The sequence below is a fragment of the Alosa alosa genome, chromosome 19 (assembly GCF_017589495.1).
Source record: "Alosa alosa isolate M-15738 ecotype Scorff River chromosome 19, AALO_Geno_1.1, whole genome shotgun sequence".
NCBI classification, from domain to species: domain Eukaryota; kingdom Metazoa; phylum Chordata; class Actinopteri; order Clupeiformes; family Clupeidae; genus Alosa; species Alosa alosa.
The window spans coordinates 19,507,720-19,532,017 of record NC_063207.1 but is presented as its reverse complement, the minus strand read 5'-3'; the positions used below and the strand labels follow the sequence as shown (position 1 = coordinate 19,532,017).

The 24,298-nt window shown below is 43.8% G+C and overlaps 1 protein-coding gene across 1 annotated transcript in view; it reads right to left on the bottom strand.

The window, feature by feature from the left end:
• Positions 1-24,298, bottom strand: part of LOC125284520 (kelch-like protein 29) — a 77,663-nt gene that overhangs the window by 49,321 nt on the left and 4,044 nt on the right. Inside the window, exons 2-3 of the mRNA XM_048228494.1 lie at positions 23,997-24,065; positions 5,294-5,668 (exon numbers count right to left, since the gene is read on the bottom strand). Coding sequence (XP_048084451.1) covers positions 5,294-5,602 — 309 coding nt within the window. The 5' untranslated portion in view covers positions 5,603-5,668; positions 23,997-24,065. The remainder of the gene's footprint in view (positions 1-5,293; positions 5,669-23,996; positions 24,066-24,298) is intronic.

The window sequence follows — 24,298 nt, the reverse complement described above, 5'->3', positions numbered from 1 at the left end:
TGCACCGAGCCGCCGTGAAGGACAAGGATGACAGCAGAGCTCAAGACATGGTCAACAACAGTGCACTGAGGCCCAGAGGTGGGCAGCACTGAGAGAATGGGCCAGAGCTCTTCTTCGCCTCAGGGGCACGATGAGGAGAGAGAAAAAAAAAAAAAGTGCTGGTCTCTACTGAAAGGGAACCGTGTGGTGGCTCATGATGGAGGACACATGGACATTGTGTCCGAGTTTGTGGTTTAGCCAGTGAGCGTCCCTGGTGTAAAAAACCCTTCTTCATTTCCAGTTGCCATTTGAATTCCATTGCAAATTTGATTGGCACACAAGACATGTGTGTGCATTAAATGTAAATGTGTCTAGAACCACATTGCAAGTCAAATGTGTTCATCAGAACCCTCCTGAAATGATTACATAAGCCAGTTGACTGGTTGGCTGGTTGAGCAAGCGAGCTGCAGCAGCCTTTTAATACGTCTCCCCAGGCTAAAAGAAGTCATCTTTCACACCAGGGAGAGTAGGTGGCTGCATTACTGCTACTGACCTGCTGTGGGCTTAGAACAGCCTTCTGAGAAATGACAGGGGGAGGGAAAACGGGGAAGAGGAGAAGAGAAGAAAGAGAGAAGAGAGGAAAGGAAAGAGAAAAGAAAGAAGAGAGGAGAGGAAAGAGAGAAAAGAGAAGAGATGAGAGGAAAGAGAGAAAAGAGGGACACAAATGGACACAATTCACGACAGAACCCCTGCTGGCTGCCCTCCTCACTTTCAATTCACTCCTGCTCTGTTCTGCCTGCAGCCAAAGGCAAATATGTGTGCATTTCAAGCTTCAGCGTTTGGGCATTTTCTGCACAGGCTAACTCTTAGCGAAAAGCTATGTGTGAAAATGTATTCATGAGGATACTGGCATGTTTGCCATCATGGACGATACAACCATTTGAGAAGGCGTGCTGCAGATGACTTGTATATTTGCATACATCATTTCCGCTACGCTCTGAGACACGATGCCCTGAGATGCCTTTGTCCTTGAGAGCTGTCTGCTTTATCAATGATTTCATACATCAGAAGACAACTCCAAGTCCAATGTTTGTCTTATTTCTATTTATTGCTCTTGTGCTTTCTTTTCCGCTGTGTCCTTGTGTATGCCCCATAAAGACCAGGCTTTATTTGAAAAGTAAGTAGCATTTCGTCTCTTCTTACTAATGGCTGCCTTGCCCATTATGCTATCTGCACAAGGACATTTGTTGAGCCAAATACATTCAGCAATGAGTTGCACTCATTCCTCATGATAACATTGAGCTCATAAAGTAGGCAGCTAGACTTGAGCCAAAAACATCTCCCTCAATGGTAACAAAGGTAACAATTCCCTCCTACCAGAACAAAAGAAAAACAGTACAACGTATGGCACACACTCAGCCAGTCTTTTTTACCCCCCCCCCCCACACACACAGACACACACCATCCATCCCCACCTCCCCACAGACACCCCCGGTCAGGCAGGCCTGGGCCTCTGGTGAGAGACTGAAAAGAAAACGTTGATCCATCATCTTTCCACAGAAGCTCTTTTTGTTGTTCGAGGTCTCAGGGCCTCATAGCGGTCTCCTGGCCTCCCACAAAACCACGCCAGCAGAACCTTCCCATTTCATTACTGCACTGTAGAGAGGCTTACCGACAGAAAGATGGAGAGAGCAAAGAAGGGGTGGAGGAGGGGAGGAAGAGGAGAGGAGAAGAGAAGAGAAAAAAAGAGAGCGAGGCCGAATGAGCGCCGGCCCTCTTGTCAAAGACAGTGGCTCTGCTCTTATGAGTGGTCAGGTCTTCACACAGGGAGCTCAAGACCTTTGTTTGGCCCTCATTTTTCGCTCCTTTGCTGACTTTTTTTCGGTCTGAATTGGAAGCCATACAGTATGTACACTCTGCAGAGGCTCTGAATCGCCCTCACCTTTTCAAATCCTCAACAAGCGCTATGAGCCTCCGACAGCACAGCAGCCCATGTCTACGAATTGCTGTTTCTTGTAGTTTCCATCCCATCACATCACATACTTTCCACTGACAAATGGGACCACAGAATTAGAAGGTTTCGGTTCAAGAGGAACAAAATGTTTTGGCTTCAAGACAAAAATCCACAACAATATTGACTTCACACTTCAAACACTTTCTAATCTATGCTAGATGAGCTTTACTGATAAAAAAAAAATGCTTCTTACAATACAACTTCTCTTTTTATTTGTGCTATGCGACGTAAACAGCAAATGGCGTGTAACAATCTAAAATTCAAAACACGACTTTGGTGATTTTGTCTTCTGGCTGACTCTCAGTGCTTGTTTTGCCTGGCGCAGCTCGGGTAAATTGCGAGGAGGAAGCACTTTGCTAATGGACGGCCCTGCGCGGCCGCATTCGCCGAGCTGAGCTGCCAGCCGGGAGGAGTGGCAGGAGACAGGACTCTTGCTCTGCTAGTTGATGAGCTCTCAGCAAGGTCCAAAGACCCGGCAACAAGCAGAAGGTATGATGAAGGAGCAAATTTACAAGGAGCAGGGGTAACGAGCCTGAGTGTGTGTACGTGTGTACGTGTTTGTGTGTGTGTGTGTGTGTGTGTGTGACTGTCTGTCTGAGTGCGAGTGTGTTCTCTGAGTGCAGGCAATCTGGCTGCCACATCCTTAAGAGTCCTTAAGTTGCTAGTTGCTAGCGGCACACATCAAATGAAAAAAGCTGTCAGGGCAGAGTGATGTGGTATTGCTTTCGAAATATGTTCAAAATATATTAAAATATGATTATTTCATTTTACCCTGAAAAATGCACTATCATGGTGCTGTTGATAGATGCTTTTTATGGGCCTATAATTGTTATGATGGCTTCACATTAAGTTCCTCCTAGTCACATAACACACACACATATATGAGTTCTACTTGATTAGAGACATTCTTCAAAGGTGACTCTAAATGCTTCCTTCTTCCCCTTGAATTTGACATATACGGAAGCAGAGTGAGTAATTCCTCAACATTATGGTTTTGTAAAAAAATAAAAAAATAAAATGACTGTTACACTAGTGGCAATTTTAGCCAGCTGCATAGCAACCAGTTCCATACATTATGTGCATAACTCATCGTACAAATCAGAACTCCCATCCACAGAACCGACTCACACACCTACTGCGTCTCCCCCAGAGGCATACAGGGTGCCCGATTCTCACAGCGCTAGAACAACAACAACAACAACACCAACATCAACACAACCTCTGAGTTCTAATGATGTGAAGCTGTTTTTAAAAAAAGGTGTAACCGTTAACACGCCTACACCCCCGGCAGCCAAACAACCTTGTGGCATCAAGTATTATTAAAACATTTCTTGCCATTTCAAGGCACTGATTGGAAAATGGAAGTCTTTATAGGGTACCTACACTGAAGGCGAAGACGAGGGCAAATGTCATATGCAAAACAATGACTCATTCGGAGTTCTCACAGCAATCATTAAAACGAGTTCAGAAATATTAGCACTGGCTGCACAATATCCCACTGATCCTACTCAAAAGCTAATGTCAATACAGCATGCAGGGAAATCGTCTCGGGCAGTCTAACATAATATAACAACAGAATTTTTTTTTTTGTGTGTGTGTGTGTGTGTGTGTGTGATGGGAGGGGGGGGGGTGGCTGGGGCATGCTCACCCCACATAAATCAAAGATTCGAGGAGAGAAGTGAATCTAAATGAAATGAATAGCAATCCGTTTGTCCTTCAGCTGTTCATAATTTAGCATATATATTAATTATATCATTTGGCAGTGAAATGCCTCAGCAAAATCGCTTTTGTTGACTGAGAGCCACATGCAGCCTTCAAAACATTCCCTTTGCATTATGCAACCCTTCATGGCTGCGAGAGGGAGGGAGCGAGAGAGAGAGAGAGAGAGAGGGAGGGAGCCAGAGAGAGAGAGAGAGCTGATCGTGAACAAGAAATGACAACGTCCAGGCGGAACGGGGCTACAGTATGTGTCCAGTGGGATAACAGTAAGTGAGATGTTTGAGCGTGCGCCCGATAGGCAGCATCTCGGCTCACAGCGGCCACATACGCCACTTCACATCCCTCCTCTCTCTCAAGGTATGACACCACAGCTCGGCCTTCATGTCCATCAAGCTGGCCAACTGATACGGCATTACACCATACGATGGAGCAGCGCTGTGGCTGTGGTCAGATTCTTGAGTACACAAATGAACTGAATTGGCCATCTTGTGGTTAAGGCTAGCTGTTTCATCATCAAATCAGTGTATTGCTGAAGCTATAGTCCTTCATCGGAATACAACGCTGCCATCATGCTTTTTTTCCTCCAAACAAGAAAACACAATGATCTTGTTATGCTTTTCAGCAAATACTACTCGCATACTACTGCTCCCATATTTCATTTGAGCCAAAAGCCCTTAATACCTCATGTAGAAGAAGATCACATCTAATGTTTTCAGATGCTTGTAGTAGGTGGGCTCTGGATCTTTCTCCCTGGCATTTCTTAAGGCGACTGCTAAATCCCTCTCTCTCGTAGCGGAGTGTGGAGGAGTTGCTTCTTGGACACAAATCAATAATCAGCCTTTGCTATTCTTTATCAAGAGATTGCTTGTAGTGATGTGAGGAAGAAAGATAACTGGTGGGGATATGGTACGGGAGGGCTGACCAGCCTACCGGTTGCTGCGGGGCTTTTCTGCTCGACGGCTGAGGAGCTGACCCGTGGCACCACAACAAAACAAACCTCTTCGGTCTCATCCAAAGAAAAGAGCGAACATCGCATATAAACACCTAATAAGCTTCCTTGGTAAGTCTTTCTACAAAAGGTGCTACAGCAAAGTGATTATTTATGGTTACGGTTTTGAAGGTCACCAATCTCCACTAAATAAATGCAAGGAGGGCATGACTGATTTGGCAATAACACAGAAAGTCAGTGTTGGAGAAGACATTGGTGGACCTTGAAGCTGAACGGCAGGCTTGCAAGATACTGTACACAGAATACACAGAGAGAAAAATGACCTGAAGAAGCACAGCAGGGATGTTGTTGATAGTTAGTTACAAGCTGTAAAAAACAGAGAGGACTATGCCAAACACACACACAAACACACACACACACACACACACACACACACACACACACAGACTTAACAACTAAAAAGAGATATACAGCTTGCAGCAGCGGCCAGTGACCCTGCACAGGCCATGCAGAATGAAAAACACTGTGTATGTCCACATAAAACAAAGCCCTGGTTTTTACAAGGCAAAGGAGGAGGGTACAGTGTGGTGCAGAGGGCTGTGAGAGCTGTGTGGCCGTCTCTCTGATGTTACCTTGGAGCCTGTGGTGGTGGGGGGTGGTACGAGGCGCTTGCAGGCCAGCTCGCTGCTAGAGGTGGTGGTCGCCACAGTGACCGGCGTGGGCAGCAGAGACGGGATGACGGGCAGGGGAAGGAGTCCCGGGCGGTTGTTGCCGCCACTGGGCACCGAGACTCCGCCTCCCGCACAGCCATTGGTCATGCAGCCGCCGCCGTTGTTGTTGCTGTTGTTGCCGACGGCAGCGGCCAGCGAGGCGCAGCGCTCGCGCCGTTCCCATGCCCCGCGGAAGTCCCTCTCGAAGCGCTGGTTGTGCCGCGACATCATCCAGACACAGAGACGGGGAGAGAGACACTGGCTGGCGTCAGCTTCTCAGGAGGAACCAGGCTTTGCCTGAAACAGAGTCAGACCAAACACAGGCAGCATGTAAGCAGAAAGCCAACATAAAGACCAGGGGGGTATCATCTTACAGATGCCTACAGATGCAAACATAGGTTTTCAAAGCAAGGGGGAATAGGGCACTATCTCAGAGAAGTTGAAACGAATGGCCGCTCTGGAAATACATTGCCGGTACATTTGAAGCCTTTAATGGAGTACAAAAGACCGTCAAGGTCACACGTATTTATTTCTGTCCAACACCACTGATGTCGAGCGTGCTGTTGATAAGCCTCTCACTGTACAGCGGGTTGATGGGCTTGAAAGGTTGGAGAAAAAAGCAAGGCACGTACTGTGAACTGTGAGGCCACCACTCAGAGAGAGAGAGAGAAAGAGAGAGAGAGAGAGAGAGATGACTGTGAGAGTAATGCATCAGCAATTGAAAAATCCATAACCATGTATGAAAACTCAGACCCTGTGTCCGTCCCTGAGTGTACACAATATGCACAATCTATGAATAATCGTGAATATGCTAAATATGCTCCGAACACTGATGACAGAGACAGTGGCTGGAAGGAAATGGTAGAGATTACCAGGAAACTGGAATGATAACAACAATTAACAGCTCTTCTTCAGGGGCCAGCTAAGATTACTTCTTAACAGGAGAGGGAGCTGGCTTAACAAGCCCCTAGAGACCATGCAATGCTACTGTCACTAGCACAGTTCAGTGGCTGTGCAAAGGGCAAGAAAAGTCCCTTCTGTGATTAGATGAGTCTATTAGAGCAATAGTGGCGCTTCTGAAATGAGACACAGAATTTCCGTAGACAGTCGGCAATGTTTTAATGGAGCCAGGTTTTTAGATGGATGTGACAAACTTGGAACTGATTACACAATCTGTCCTTCTCCAGTGGTGTTTCTGAGAAAACGTTTTTGTTTTTTCTCCTTGAATAAAGCTGAGTTTGGCAGAGACCTCAACATTAGCTGAAGACTGAAGGACATCATTGTGATTTTTTGTGGCTGCCCAGTTGAGAGATAAAACAATGGGTTGGTAATCAGTGAGTCAGGCTGAAATGGAAGCCATGTGATCCATTAGAGACAGGTAATAGTTTGCCGAGGGAAATGAGCATACGTGCATGCTCAGGCACACACTAGAGAGTGTGCATGCACACATATACACACACTCACAGAGACACACAAACCACAAACAAGCACACACACACACACACACACACATACACACCAACACATCCATTAGTTAGATCTTCCCTTCTCACATTTGAAATGGTAACATAGAAGGGAAGATATTTTTAAATCCACTTCAGTCAGACCAAAAACTAAAAGACAAAAAACTAAAAACAAAACAAAGCCCTGCAATCACAGGTGTCTTGTCTAGTTCCCCCAGGTTCAGTTTGAGATTTATATAAAGACCAAATATCGAATCCCTTCTAAGGTTGTGGCTTGAGGATAAGGTGCAGTACCATGGAACATTGTTTATTTAAGACACCCAGGAGATCTCCGTTATTGAATCTAATTCGCGTAGCATGGAGAGGAGAATAATTGGCATGAATGAGTGGACGAGACCGGGCCCAATTATAAATAGCTGCGAGACACGTTTACAAGCACAGCCTACACACATGTGCTGGTGCGCAGAACAAGATTTGTGTGCGCAGCGGTGAAATTAAATATACAGTAAGAGAGGAGAGCCGAGGTGGGTATGGAGCGTGGTGATGTACGTGCCAAATAAACTCCACTGGGACTCCATATGCAAGTGAGTTGCAGGGCTACTCCTGCATTCAGATCTCTTTCTTTTTTTTTTCCACATTTCTCTTTTCTGACTTTTTATTCCTTTTCTTTTCGGCAATCCTGTAGTGTTTTATCCAGCGATCCAAATTACCCAACAGCATAGGCATCGCGCCTGGACGAGCACAGCCCCTGATGCATGGAGAGCAGATGTGCACGCAGCAGAGGTGGCATCCCATTTGCACTAGATATCGCTGGGCCCCCTTAATAAGGCTCAGTTTGTACACTGGAAATAAAGAAACACAGCAATGTGTGAGGCAGGCGCAGGGCAGGGGGCCGGTAGAATAGGCTGTTGTTCTCCATTTTGCAAATGCAAATTTGGCATAGAATAATTAGTATCAAGGCTAGCAGCCCACTGTAATCTTATCTCCGTTGAGCATGCTACATCTAGTTCACAGTTGAACAGTAGAACAATGTGGTTCTTTGAGAGGAAGGTTGTTAGCGTGCTTGGTCCTCAAAAGCCTTAGTCTACACTGTTTGTTTTCGTCGGGTGCTCTTTGGTGCCGAGGGAAAAGAGTCCAAAGACTAAAAAAGGAGAGAAAAAGTCTCCAGACCAAGGCACTCCTTAAATGAAAATGTCTTTATGCAATGGACATGGTCTAAATGGACCGATTGAAAATGCTTTCCTGTTCACTATTAAAAGGCACAGTTGGGAAAGGCCACCCTTTCTCTAAGCTCTGCTTGCTTAGTTGCTGAGGTATAATGCAAGAGGCCGTATAGGTGGACGACCTGTGACCACAAACCAAGAAAACTAATAGAGAAGAAAGTGCAGCACACAGACAGCTCATAAGGCTTTAACTGAAAACTGGAACCAAGGACATTATTTCTGTTGTGTTGGCCCCAGATAAAGCAGAAACCAATCAGCTGAGGGCTGCGCTGCCACTGGTCACCAGACACGTGTCGCATGATATCCTCTGGTTATCTTACAGTACAAGACCAATTCATATGGTTGTAAGAAAAATACTAAATCATTTATGAATGTCCTCAGAAAACACAAGGAAATGCATAACAAAATGTGCTTGAATAACAGTTTTTCAAGTTTTGACACAAAATTTAATGAAAAACACTGGGTAAAAGAATAAAAATAACATGTTCACAAAAAAATAAAACATATCCCACGGACTGAATAAGAAAAGAAAAAAAGGTGGACGAATGAGAAAGATAAAGTAACCCTCTCCCATACTTTTCACTCGCTCCCAGAGAAATGGTGATGATGTCTGATTCTTTTCTCCGCAGCGCACAAAGCACGCTCGGCCAAACTCCCAATTTATTATCGGGATTCAACATCCCCCGACGCTCCTCATAGGCCAATTTATCCATTCAGCTGGTCTGCAGAGTGCCGGGCGAGGGGGTGTAGACGGGACGCGAGGAGAGGCATTGTGGCTCCCCGTCCCCGCCACAGATTACTCTAAGCTCAGGGGAGAGGGTGGGAGAGCGGCCGTCTGGCACTGGAGGGGCTACTCACATCATCACCACAACCGGCTGATGGCCAGGATGAAGAGGCAGACCCGCTCCTCATCCTCATGCCTGTCGGCCAAGGCCTCATCAAAAGCCACACGTGCTCAGGGAGGTGTGTGTGAGTGTGTGTGTGTGTGTGTGTGTGTGTGTGTGTGTGTGTGTGTGTGTGTGTGTGTATGTGTATGTGTATGTGTATGTGTGTGGGTGTGTGTGGGGGGTGTGTGTGGGTGTGTGTGTGTGTGTGTGGGGGGGGGGGCGGTGATGGAAGCAGACCAAACTGCCGGGTGAATTCCCGTTCCTCTTCATTACATTCAATAGCGTAAAAAAGCCGTACCAGAGAACACATCATAGACTTTCATGAGATAGCATTAAATTGCCTTACTGATGCCTCTGGGTAAACCGTGAGGGTGACAAATGTCGTTAAGATCAGAATTCAAAAGTGGTGCGCACAAAAAGAAAAAAAACTGAAAGCAGACAGCAAAATGGTCCAACTATGAGGAGATGTCGGGACGAAAGTGTGGTGATGGATGACTTTAATCCAGTCTTTTAATTAAAAGCTACATAAAGATTGAAAGCACTGCAAACAGACCAAAATATCCAATGAGGTGAAAGCATGAAAAGGGCAACTGAAATGTAAAATGTTGCATGCTTTTACAGTAACATCTAAGTGGATTTCCCCCCCCTGCTCTAAATGCTGTCATTAACTGTGCAAGGGGATTTTCTGTCCAGTGCAATCAGGTCCATTACTAAAAATGCAAACCAAGTGACAGAAAATTCTATGTGAAATAATGCAATTCTGCAGATCTTTGAAGTCGACGCAATTCCATGTATAACGGCAAGATAATGGTTTGAGGAAGGGGAAAGATGAGACTGTTTTAGGGCTAGATGAGACAGGGGAAAATACATTCTATCCATAGATGGGTATGAGGGCCACAGAAATACAAGCCTTTCTCCAACAGAATGGGTGCGGAATTAAAAAGGAGCTGTGCTGCAATAACATTTTATTGTGCTTATCTTGCAATAGATGTTGGGTTAGAGCTGGGTGGATGTGGGGTGGGGTGGGGGGTGGGGTGAGGCTTGCTGAGCTGCTTCTCTGTGCTTTCCTCTTGGGGGAGGAGAGTTTATCGCCATGTCCTCATCTGACAGCGTGCGCGGAGCAGAGCGGGACCGCTCCGAGCCACCAGAGACAGGGTGCGAGGGCGCCAGCCAGAGCGGAGCGAGAGCCCAGCCAAACGCTGCCGCTCCGCCAGGAAATGAAAATGCTAAGCTAGCCGTTTGCCCCGTGAGCATCCCTGGCGTCTAGCGCGTGCTTCAAAACCAGGCAATCAAAATCACTCGGCATTTTTCCCCCCTGTGCTCCCCAAAAGGCATGAAACCTTTTTGAATCAGGTAAGACATGCGCTGATTGCATAAGAGGTGGTGGTGATGGGGGGTGGGGTGGTAGGGGTTTGGAATTCACACTATTCATGGGAAATTTCTGGAAATTGAAAAGGCTTCCAGGAGTGTGTGCCTAGATGATAATGCTGCCAGGCCAGACTCTGAAATTGAGGACACAAGCAGAAAATATATTCATCAGCACGTCAGCAATTTTTTTTTTCATTAAACACACTTTTTTTTTTTTTGTGGGAGTTGGATGACCTATGCCGGAAGAGAGGTCTGAATACCTTCCAAACACACACGTAAAAACATCAAAGTCAGTGAAAACCCTTCCACCATCCACAGAGGCTTTTTGTCAGTGCAGATTTAATGGTGACAGGTGGAGTGTTAATCTTTTACAAGACGGGCCAGTTGTAATGCATGGATGGCGTTAGCTGGCACCGAGAGGAAACTTCTCCAGCCTCCCTGAAGACAGGGAAAACGTTCCTGCTGCACTCGGAATGACCCCAGCACTCACAGCAACCCCACGGCAGAGGAGTGCAGAAAATCATCAATGTGTTACAGCAATTAGGTCCCTCCTTTCCATGTGCTATGATGCTACCCCTCACTCTCACAACAGCACACCACTCAGCAGCACCAGGCTGCATATTAAAATAGTAAAGCACTTACTCAGCCTCCTACCTTCACTGGTCCGCACGCACGCACGCAGCACACACACAAACACACACCTGCATTTCATCAACGCCTCCTGGGGTGACTTTATAATGCCTTGACATTTAAACACTTAACTAGTTTAGTAAACATGCAAGGTGTGCTAGGCATCCATCCTATCTGGCCTTTCCCTCCCTTGGAACAAAGCTCAAGCAGTGACCAAGTACCCGGCCCCCGGGGACAAAAACGCAGTGGACATCTCCGCGTGTGTGATGGGCCTAACAGTAATGGAGGAAATAAAGCGAGAGCTCGGCTGCCATTACCTGACAAATATTTTCGCCAGCAAATGGCCAGAACACTTTAGGCAAGTAGACATTTAACAAAGGCGTGCTACAGGAGCCCATAGATCCAAATGTACGCCTGCTACTAAATATTTCAGGGCTGAATTTTCATCTGCAGAGTAAGCTGAGTAGTGAGTGGCTCAGAGCACAGCTACGCTAGGAATTTAAATATGCGTCCACACACATACACGCATGAACACACCCTCGCAAACACACATACACACACACCCACACACATATGTGCGCACACACGCACGCACACACACACACACACACACACACACACACACACACACACACACACACACACACACACACACACACACACACACACACACACACACACACCGCTGATATCCTGGCTCCTACATAATCACCACTGATTTTTAAGTAGGGCTGTTCCACCTACATTACACTTACATAATTGCACATTTTAGTTTCTGGACTGAACAGACCAGACTGTTTATGTAAAATGTCAGATATTCTCGAACAAAGGGGAAGCTTAATTTCAAAAGCCAAGAGAGACACAGAGCGAGAAAGAGACCGTGAGACTGAGGGAAAGAGGAGAGAGAGAGAGAGAGAGAGAGAGAGAGAGAGAGACCAAAATAACCCTATTGTTATTTGTGAGCATGTCAGGACTGAGCCTACTGAAAAAAACAATGCAGGGCACTGGCTTCACACCTACATCATAGATTTATGAACTAGCTGGCTCGCCAACCCTAAGGGATTGCTCATTAAACGTGTTAAGGGGCCCTCTTTGGTCAAATAATCATCTGATAATTCACAGGCCTGCGAGGTAAGAGAACAGCAATGGTGAGGGAACAACAGATTGAGCTCTGCGGCTCTTCCCTCATTTAGAGTGAGGAGTATGTGGAAGCCACTGGAGCAGATTTGCTGCTAATAGAAGGAAAACAGCCTTCTGACCTAAATATTTATATAGTGGCTTAGGCATCTGGTGCTCAGCCGGTATGCAGTGGCATTGTTGGAGGCATGCTGGGGGCTCCACTAGGCGCGGTGGGACTAGACGTTGCCATGCTGAACACTGATGAGCCCTAACACGGAGTGATCGCATCCACACATAAATAAAGTGACAGGCATGCGGGGGAAATAGCAAAGCGATTCGACTTGCTGGTCCGCAACATACAGCCCAGCAACACCTGTCCAGCTGGCCAGCCAGCGAGGCACTATTATCACAGTGTCAGCTTTCATCAGCATCCTAGTCAGCAAAGGGGCTTGGCCAAGCTCATACTGAAAGCAAGGGCGATTGTGCACTGCCACAGGAATCCCAACCGAAGGCGGCGGCGTCTTATCTGAATGAGCTCTGCCCGTTTGGAAAAGCAGACGGCTGCACACAATGTTCAACCGTCGCAGCGCTGTCTGTTGCTTTTGTCTGGCTGGGGGAGGAATGCAAAGTGGAAGCCATCCTTTTGCGCTTCTCAGGAACTGTGCATAAAATCGCGGTTCTGAGAATCCTATTTAATGGAAGAATGTGGAATGTGAGTACATGAACATCCAGCTTCTTTGTAAAAAAATGGCGATCTGGTGGTCTACTCATCCACGTGCCGTTCGCGGGCTCACGTGGACTCGTAGAAATCAAAAGAAACGGTCCGCATGGGAGAAGTCATCCAAAATATTGGTCAATTCCCTTGGCAAAGACAGCATTCAGGGCCAAAGATAGAAAGCAATTACAGCTCTTACACTAGATTGTCCAAAAACCTGGGTGATGATGCGGACCTGGCTGAGATACAGAAACTCCTAATTGTGCTGCCTTTCGGCAACATGCTGGTCTGAGGACTGAGAGCCCATTGTCCAAAAAAGTACAGTCCAGATGCAGTATCAGAAACATTCCTTTTTTGAAGGCTAAGATTTTAAATACCTGCCAGGAATAACAAAGGTAGAATGGACATTTTCAGGTCCACTACTATGAATGAATAGAGAGAATAGAGAAAAATGTCATGACCATATCAATCGTTAAGCAGATGAATATAATAAATCAACTCTTTATATTATGATTCTTTAGAAAAGTCCTTAAAGTAGCATCTCTTATGCTGCTTTCGAGATGTCTCGTAAATCATCGTACACTCACCCGTACAACATGTACCAATGAGTGGCTTTAGGAACGCCTTTCTCTCGAGCCACGAGGGGCATTAGCAGGAGGCTAGTCATTGTTATTGTTTTGTGCTACATGTAGCCTCTAGCTAAACGGCTGGAAAACAAATTGTTACATTGTATTGCAGGCACAGCAAGACCGTGCAATGCATGAATTGGTGACCGGATTGAAGCAGCAATGTAATCTAGTGTGTAAGAGCATTACATCAACTTTAACATGACCAACACAGTACATATGCAAAAAAAATACATGTCATCTCATCTCAACTATGGGTGCAGCCATGTTTGTTGTAAGGTCGTCCGTCCACCTCGGGGGTACCCTCAAGTACTCGAGGTAAAGTGGGCGCCTGCCCAAAATGCCGCAAAGAAAGCTGGGTAATTTACACTTTCCAACTCGGGCGGCGGATTTACGAGACATTTACGAGACATCTCGAAAGCACCATTATTTCAGAAAGAAAAAAAACAGACTAATTATAATGTACCCTTCTTTCCCACAGCTAAACAGCATCAACATCCATATACCAAAGCTGCATTCAACAGAGCATGAGAAACTAAGTGTGAACTGTACATCCAAAAAATTACCATCAAGGCAGTGCTATTTCAGGCCCTGGCTAATACAGCACACTGGGGGCAGAGAGAGCAGGGTTCTCAAAGTGTTGATTAAATGAAACTTAATTGGAATTTTACTTGAGGAAGTACTATGGCTCTTAGGCTGCAACCCTTTGGAAATTATGCCCTGCGGGGTAACCTAAAGTTGGGACAGAGCCTGGGGTAAGAGATGCTGTTGGAGGTCATGGATGATGCCCTGGGGTAAGAGATGCAGTCGGAGGTCATGGAAATCGGTTTGCCGCCTCTCACACCTGGCAGATCTGATCAGCAGGAGGACCCTGCTGCTGTAACGATGCTTTGGCCAGCCTCCCGACTCTGCTGCCACAGACACTTAAGCACTTGTGGCCTAATGGCGCGAGACGAGTTGACTGGTGGATCCACTGGTGTGGTACCCGACCTGCCTCGACAGCCTCTGCATAATCCCTTATCTCCTCTAGTCACATTTCTCATTTGAGATGGAAAACATTATTTCAGTGCTTTTGCACCTGCATCTAAAACTAAAATAAGACACTGAGACACCTTTGGTCATCAACAAGATTCATTAAAGATCTTGGCCCATGCCAACTTCAAAAGCAAAACCCTTAGCTGGTGGAAAATGTGTGCTGTTATTTTGCACAGAATAATTGCTGGCTACCACCTGGGATTCTGCTGGCTTACTGGGTAGATAAGGTGCTGAGGGCAATGGCAGAGGGGGAATTCTTGGGGTTTGAAGACTTCTGCAGTCCTGCTGTGGGATTGAAGGATTCGGAGTCATTTGATGTAAGGTGGAGTGTCTCTCTCTCTCTCTCTCTCTCTCTCTCTCACACACACACACACACACACACACACACACTTAGAGAGGTATGGCTACAATTCTCTTACACAGATGAATACACAAATTCATTTGATACACACATCGGATCCAATTGTAAATGCCTCTTTGTATTTTTGACCAATATATCTATAGATATATTATTTACTACATGGAGAAACAACACAATATTGGAATGAATCCATTTGCAGCATTAATCCATTTGTTCAGCAGCAGGAAAAAGAAATCATTCCCAAGCAACAAGCAACACCTTCATGCTGTAACAATACAGCACACCATGACAACATGTTTCCTTAACCAAATGTGTCCGAGAACTACCGTACCTGTTTTCTTTGGGAAATGAATACCTGAGAGACGTTACACTGCATTAGATCTCTCACAGAAAACAGTTTGAAGAAAACACTGAGAGATGAGAGAGACGACAGAGTTAGTCTACCAGACCTAAACAGAGACAGACATTCAAACCTGCCTTCAATATGGAGGGGCTCCCAAAACGCCTTAAATTTTTCATGAAGAAATCATGTCGCTTTGCGGTTGGTTACCCATCTTGAGTCGTCTCGGGGTCAGACAGAGTGCAGTGCACGGCAAGGTTATTAGCCCAGTTCACCGGCAGGGCACAACACTCTCACGGCTTTAACCCTTTCATCTACCACCGCCCATCGAGAGGACACAGACCTGAGCTAGGTGTCGCAACCAGTGCAACACAAAAACACAAAATATTGCGCAACAGCAGTGTATTACGTCTCAACAAAAAAACGCTGAATTCTCTAACAAAAATGTCCTTATGAACCTGCTGTGAAATGTAGGCTTGAATACAAAATTCCAAAAGGGTTAAACCGCTGTAATGGTAAAACATAGAACGTATGACTTGACGTATGACGTATGAGAAATTATCCATATTCATTGTGAAGTCTGCTCCAGTTTTCATGCCTGAGTGGTTTTAAAGCCCTGTTTTTTTACAGTAGGAAATGGGTCTTAATTCTTGACTTGTGAAAACATATGGGTTGATAATGAGTTAACAAATTCCATCGCCCATACAAAGCTCTGACATTGCGACTGCAGAAGTGTGAAATCCTGACACACCACTGGACTCATAAAACTGTGAGAAAACTTCCATTATTTCTCAAGCCTGTTTCAGCAGTCTAATTCTTCGTTTGCCAATTCTCACTTACCAGAGCCAGTATTATGGGAAAAACATATTTTCACAGCTTTAACCCATTCCATTTTTAAAAAATCCACATGCAATGCTTCAGCTATTAGGCAAACTATGAGTGCATTTATGTTGAGACTCTGAGATATCATTGCATGTTAAACAGTCAGCCCTCTGTTGTGGTAGTGCATTCAATCAAAATGAAATTACCTCGCCAGCTATAAACTGTCTGTACACAAAGCTAAGCTCACGTTTACTCTTTTTTTTTAATGGTCTGGTGGGTAAATATTACGCCCAGTCGCCCAGCTCTGATTGATTTTCATTCACAATTGGCCAATTTTACGCAGCGGTGAAGCCAGACACACAACAGTCCCACTCTGCTAACAGTCTATTAGTGTGCTCGTCATCCCGTCCTATTAAAAAGCAGAAAGTAAACAAATTGCAGAGAGATATACGTCTGCCATCAGGAAGATAGGGGCGCATATTAGCAAGCTGGATTCTCTCTCTGGTGAAATAAAATACAGTGTGCACACCAGAGCAGGGGTGCGTTTGAAAGTAATCAAAAAGCCAGTGTACTATTGATCAGGACACAAAGACATATTGGAGATATTTCTGTGAAAGGCCACAAGGCCATAGACACATTATTTGGGTTAAATTGACTGACCAGTCCAGGTAATAGTCATTATGACCCTGATACAACAGTAGAGATAACTGCAGCTGCTGTCAACAGCAAGGCAATGCATTGGGCATTGTTTGATTTACACAGTAAATACCTTTCCTCAACTGAAAAGAAATCTAAAAATTCTTTATTTATTTCAAACCTTTAGATCAGTGAATTATAGTAAGTAAATGATGATGCCCAAGCTTCACTCAGACAGCAATTTGAGTGAAACAGCAACATCTACAGCACTTTTCACTAGTTTGCCAAGCAGGGTAATAATTAGCACGTTTGGAAGCTTGTTTGGTTTGGCTTTGGCCTGGGATGCCTAAGTGTTGATCCCATGAGTGATGTCTGCTGACACCCACTAAGGATAAGTGGAATGTGAATTTCAATCTACTAGTGAAATGGAAGAGAAAGGGGAGTAGGAGTGACAGCTGCCAATCATGCCTCCTCCATTGTTTAGAACATCATAAAATAACTTATCTGACAACTTCAGCCAGTTTGTGAGCTTCTTAATTAGAGTGTCCTTTTACTTCACTCCTAGAACCATCACTAAATGAATGTTCCTTCTGAAAGCGGTTTTTGTGAAGGGCTTTTTGTGTTGTCTTGTTTTTTTATGATTTTTCCAAGATGAGAAATTAATAAAAAGTCATCAACAATTAAAAAAAAAACTATGTAAAGTGTGTGAAAGCATGTCAAAGCTCAAGAAACAAGAAAATATGACTGCCGCTCAGTCCTGTACATTCTCTCCGCAAAAACTAAATCACGCTTGTCAATTTGTCTCCATCTCCTACTCCATCTCCTACTCCAGCCCCTACTCCAGCCCCTACTCTTGGAACTTTTGTGTATGTAAATGACTGTGTGCATAGTGTGTGTTTGTTTTTGTGTATATGTGTGCTTCTCTGTGTGTGTGTGTGTGTGTGTGTGTGTGTGTGTGTGTGTGTGTGTGTGTGAGTGTATGTGTTTGTTTGTGCGCATGTGGCTGCTTGCCTGCATGTTTGTGTGTGTGCGTGTGTTTGCCTGCTTGCCTGCATGTGAGTGTGTTTTTATGTGTGTGTGTGTCGGTGTGTATGTGTGTAGCTGATATGGCCCCCCATGAACGGAATTCCACGAAACTTGCCGTGTGTGTGTGTGTGTGTGTGTGTGTGAGAGAGAGTGTGTGTGTGTGTGTGTGTGTGTGTGTGTGTGTGAGTGTATGTGTTTGTTTGTGCGCGTGTGGCTGCTTGCCTGCATGTTTGTGTGTGTGCGTGCGTTTGCCTGCTTGCCTGCATGTGTGTGTGTTTTTATGTGCGTGTGTGTGTGTGTGGGTGTGTGTGTGGGGGTGTGTGTGTGTAGCTGATATGGCCCCCCATGAACGGAATTCCACAAAACTTGTCGTGTGTGTGTGTGTGTGTGAAAAGTTGTGTCTAAAAGTAAGGACCAATTGGCCAAAATGAGGACACCCCCCAATTTCTTATTATAGGCCTATTTCTATTGGGTGGACAGGGGGTTGCTAACGGCATTAAACAGCGGGATACTTTGTGTGATTGGAAAGGAAAATTCCATAATGTAAGTCTATACTTGCATATGACTGCATACAAAGGAGGAGACTCTACCTAAGTCCAGACAGAGGGCTTGAAATCCGGACGAATGGTCATTGTGGCTAACTACCTTAGCTGCTGGCAGTATGGTCAGAAAATGTATGGAAGGACAGTCGAAAGACAAAGTTATCAGTGTTTCCCATACATTGACTTATGTGTGGCGGCCCACCACAATATCAACACTGACCACCACACAATGATTTTCCAGGCTGTACTAAATTGTGCTTTAATCTGGTACATCATAACCACGCTACGCTAATTTGTTAAAAACTGTTGAATTCAAGTTAATTCTGCAAACCTACCCCCACAAATAGAATTCAGTTCTGTGGGAAACACTGGTTATAGTGCTGTTGTTAAGTTACTCAGGATAACCACGTTTATGTTTCACAAATATGCTAACAATCAAATAAAAAAACAAAACAATGCTAACATTATTTTACTGTTGGACATAATGCTATAGCTATAATATAAGCTATACTGTATAAGCTATATACTATATAAGCTATACTGGGAATTTAGATGAAGGATCATTATTTGGCTTTCCTTTAAAGATATCATCATAGGAAGTCATTCTCTAAACCAAACCACAGCCACATTTGCCATTGCCACTTTTTGACAACCCTTCTTCTCCAGGAATGATTATGGCTGGACCAAAGCAACTTTAGTATTCACCCCCTGTCCTTCTCTCTGTCCTCCACTGTTCACTACAACTTAACCTCACAATTTGCCGTGGTGATTACTTGTCAAATATCAGTGACATGGATAGCCAAAGCTCTCAAGACGCCTAAATAATTAAGGAAAAGTCCTTGCTATCGTTTTATGAATTTGCTCTCGCAGGTTTGTCATCAAACATAGTCCTGCAAACATAATCATTTTTTACCCCAGTCCGCTCAACATCCTCATCACTACATAAAATGAATAATTGATAGCCCCAAGGCAGTGGCGTCTGCAGATGGAGGGGACTCCATCTACTGATACCTTTCTCTTAGTGCTGAGGCAGAGAGAAGAATTATGTGTGGCACCTTTCGCTCAATCTCATCTGGAATTAAGTTAGAAACAGCTGACTTCACAAAGGGTTGTCTGCTCGAGCGCTGAGTGTGACCCACTTTTAGAAGGAGATTCAATAACATTAGCAAAGCAATTAACCTTTCCCCACAAGCTCCTTGCTTGGAGAGCAGACCCAATCCCCTGCTCTGAAATTCCAAATTCGCAAGAATGTGAAGAGCACAAAATAATGGGGCAACAGTTGTCAATTGAATTGCACACTGGGATTGACAATAATGGCAATAATGCCAACCAAGAGAATAAAGACCATTGAAAACAATATTGGAGGCGTATAGAAGAAATTGCAACGATGCAATTCAGCACCAGGGCGTTAGGTTCACAGGTGGTGCTACTGCAAACAGCTTTTTTCATACAGTGGGACATTAACAATGTACAGCCATGAGACATTCTTAACAAATCTAATAACTTGCAATGGTGTAGCTTAGTAGCAGAAAACTGCAAAGGTCAGTTGTTCTTTTATGAGGTTATGGATGGGTTTGAAAAGAAATTCCTGTATTATTACTGGGGTAGAACCGCTACCAACGCCACCATTTAAACGAGTTGTCTGCAGACGCGCACTCTAATCATGAAACATCACAGTCACATCTGGTCTCAGGAGACTCGCAACCTCCTGAAAGCCTTAAAAAAACAGACATATTTAAAAGTGTCATACATAAAATGCAGTTTCCATCGAGAAGTGAAATCAAGGCAGTGGCTTTTTTTTTATTTTTTTTTACTCCTCAGCAAATAAAGTTTAGGAAGCTTGAATCTCATTTAAGAACTTATTTAAGTGTCACACCAGCTTAGAGCACAGCCCTGCAGTGCAACGATGCATTCTACAGCTAGGAGCACATCTGAGAACCGACACCCCATCCGCTCAAAGCTTTCGCATGAGCAAGGCATCTCAGCACATGGCAGCTCAATACCAGGACTTACTGCACAAGACACAAGATAGAAGTCATCGGTTTCACACAACTGCACACGTTTGTGTGCATGTTGCTACGTTCATTTGTGGTTGTGTTCTTTTGAGAAAGTGAAGGATATTCTTACAGGAGAAGAGTTCAAATAAGTAAAGGGGACCTTAAGAGACCCATAACAAAGTGTGTAATTTGTTGTTGATATGAGTGTGTAATTTGTTTGGCTGATATCCTTGAAACAGTGCTCATCAGAGAGATGGTGCACACCATGCCAATACAAAGCACTGCACTGCTGCCCAGTAATGCCTCATGACCACCAAACTGTATTTTTGTGGATTCTGAAAATAGTCATTTGGAACCCAGCCGAGGAGCAGCTAGTTGGCCGTGGAAAAGCATGCAGACTCAATTCCGTAAGTAATTTAGGCATGAGTAAGGCCACTACAAATTATACTCTGGGACTATTTAGCAGTCACAGTGTTGGATAACTTATAGACAACAATAATATGAAGTGCATCAAATCGGAAGTGATGAGAAATGATTAAAAATGTCACAAATTAAACTACAACTGAGGAAATGTTTCGTGGGATTCTTAATTTATGATGCATGACAAGCTTCACAAACTATCTTTTCTTATTTGGTTATAACTTAATTAGTTATTTGAGGATGCATTACAGAGTTTAAATCTACAACCAAAGCTATATTGAACTTGTCTTGAAAAGACCAAGAACCAAGACGTTTCCACTGAAACACATTCAAGTTTCCGACCCAAAAAATCAACTTAGTGAACAGTCTTTTTGTTTTGTTGCAAATTAGTCCATTGGTGATTTCACTCTAATTCCTACATTTCCTACAATATCCTACACACTTTGGTGGGCAGTTCAGTATTTTAATTCCTTTGTTTGATCGTAACAAAACTGAGGGACAATGTGCCAAGACAAATGCCCACTGAAAATAAGCATTCATTAACATGTGATGCAAGCTGACACTGAAGGACTCTCAAGTTCTTTGTAATTTCCAAAGCACTTGAGCGTTGAATCAATTTTGACAGCAGGTTATCTCTGAGGAAAAGTCCAAAAATAACTAGATTTAAATCTCTCAGATTGTCAATAAGGTGCATTTGACAGGGTGACATGACAATCTGTGTGTTTGTGTGTGTGAGAGAGAGAGAGAGAGAGAGAGAGAGAGAGATTGAGAGTGTGTGTGTGTATGTATATGCACTCATATGTCTATGCACTCTGCTGCTAGTCTGCTTCATTGATGCAGAAGAATGTCATAGTTGTCAAACTGTTCTCCCTTTTTCCACTGACATATTCCAGGTATCCGACATTCACATCATAACATCTGCATTATGGAGGCCTGATTAGTAACAGATGGACATTGACATATCTGTTAAATCTCCCTGGAAATATAAATACCTTAAACTCTTTTTAACTCTAAACAATATTACTGATTTCAGTCCCTTCTTCTGATCTTCCGTCAGCACTGGAGGGACTGATCTGAATAAAATGCATCAAGCCATAGCCAGAAATATTCAGTTTTTCAGATGAAATTGTCTCAAGTGTTTGGATTATGTTTCACTGTTGACATATTGAGACCTTTCTGTTTCTCTAAAGGCTGAATATACTCTACCTGGTTAGATCAGACAATAAAAATAGATTATTCTGACAGCCTGTATTTCATAGCAGCAAGCTTCAGTTAAAGCAAATACAATCAAGCACCTCATATAATCACTGAAGTTAACATTGGAAAAAAGTGCCACTTGAATGTTTTAACATTTCACACATTCAGTATTCACTCACTGACTTCTTCAGAAATGTTCAGTGTTTTTTTTTTCAAGAAATTACTCCGAGCTTTGCTATAATTCAGGGTCACGGAAGGCCGGTCACCTAAGATGCAGATGCACATGGCTGCCTCTGAACGGTAAAGTCTTTGAAATGTCTTTGAATGGTCTTCGTTGACTTCCCGATACCATGGTTTAGATCTTGAAGCGCTAAAGGCCAAAAAAGAAGAAAAGTGTCCTGCTGGAAAATTACTCTTCTCTTTGAAGACTTGATTTTGTTTTCTATAAGCTAGAGAAGCTTGTTGCTCCAGAGAGCTGTAATTTGGTCTCACTCTCTCCTGTCCATTCTGCTGGAGAACGCTGGGTCAGGTCAGTGCAGTCTGATTGTTGTGGGCTTCTGAGGTCTCACACGCTCTGATCACTTTTCATTGCAGATAGTGGAAGGTGAAACTATAGTGCTGTGTGCCCACAGGTGAGACCGATTCAATCTGGCAGTTGATCAAGGTGTTTGTCTTGTTTTGCAAGTTCACTGAAAAAGCTTTTCACTTGCTTGGCCTGATCAATTTTAAATATATTCTGCAAAATTCTGCTAATTTGCACACATCTTGTGCAACAGTAATAAAAAAAACTCAACTGGTAAATTTTATTTAATTTATGCCAACATTCTAATATGGAAGACACAGATGACTTTTTAATATTTGTTGAAGAATTTGCTGTATTTCGAAGCCCATCTTTGAAAGCAACATCTGCGTGCATTTCTTTTTCGACTCCTGAACATTTGGAAATGAGGTTTTTGACAGTAATGGATTATGTCTCCCCAGTCTTGCAATCTTAATGCAGACCAGCAAAGCAGAATGTCAATGATATTGTTTATTCCTAAGTGCTCCGTCACAAACACTGAAGCCTGTCACTGTGTTTTACCCAATAAATTCCATTAGCCTCAGGGGGTCAGCTCTAGTCCGTCTCTTGCACCCGGCTCAATCATTTACCACCAAAAAAAAAAATAGCTTGAAAATAGCTTGGCAAGAAAAAAGCATTTCACACATCCCTCTCCATAATAGCCACCTGACTACAAACAAAGACGTTATTTCATGCTCTTTCCTTCCCATTCATATAAATGGTTCTGGCCCTTGGACAAGAAATACCCTTGGCAAAAATATCCAAAATATCTATTTTCAATCACATATATGTCAAACAACACAAGTGTGCCATTGCAAGGACCAACAACATCAATTTCTGATTCAAGATCTCCCGCTCCATTTGCATGTTAGCCACAGTGGAGGACGTGAAATAACATCCCAAAGAAATCTGGAAACACAGATATTTTCTTAAACACACACCACTTTTCACTTTGGGCTCGATGCTCCCTGTAATCTGTGTCCATACATCGTGACACACGGTAATTAAGTTGTCTCAAACCGAGGCAAAGAGGTTGCGACCCCCTTGGGCGCATCAGCACAGCAGGGGTCACAGCATGATAGCACGCCCCGTAATACTTAGCTCAAACACCTCCCGCATAACACACTCACAGTCCGCTGGTTTGGGCACTGGCTTTGGCACACTGACTACCAGCACAGCAATCCATTACAACGCTTGCTCAGATTGTGAGCAATAGGGAAGAGGTCTTTTGACGGTGGGCTAGCGAGCTGAGCCTGTGGAGCAGCAACACTTCTGCTTATGCCATTAGCCCCACCAGGCAGACAGGCACTTCCTGAACCGCTTTACACATTAAACATCATCAGTGTTTTGTTTCACAAAGGAGTCCTCACTACAGTGGCACCATCCAATAGCTGGTATCATCAGCATTAACAACAGATTGGGTCTGTGTTTCTCATAACAGAGTGGAAGGCAAATGGAGCTAACAACAGTGGCCTGTACTGCTGAGGGTAATATACTCAAACTAATTAATGTCTTACCTTTCATTTTCCTTACCTAAAGTTTCACCATTACAGTGTAGCCAATATTTTGAGTTTAATGAACAACTTAAAAAAATAAATCAATTCATCTTGTCTGAGGGTGATAACACTTCACTTCTAATTAGTCATCTGAGATACTCACCAAATGAAGCCTCTGGTGGAATCACATTACCATAAAAGGTTATTCTTCTTTCCCCCAAATCCACCTTTCCTGTGGAAATAGAAAAAAAAATCTAAATTCAAAACAGGGAAATTATTAATACTTCCTCACTTAATTAATTATATAATGTATTATACATTTTTTTTAACAACTAATATGACTAATATACAGAACAGAACTTAAGTGCAAATGACAAATCCTTAAAAACTGCAAATAAAACTGTTGCGTCTAATTAAAACAGCTATGCATGAAATCAAAACCAACACAGCATTCTGAATTAATCT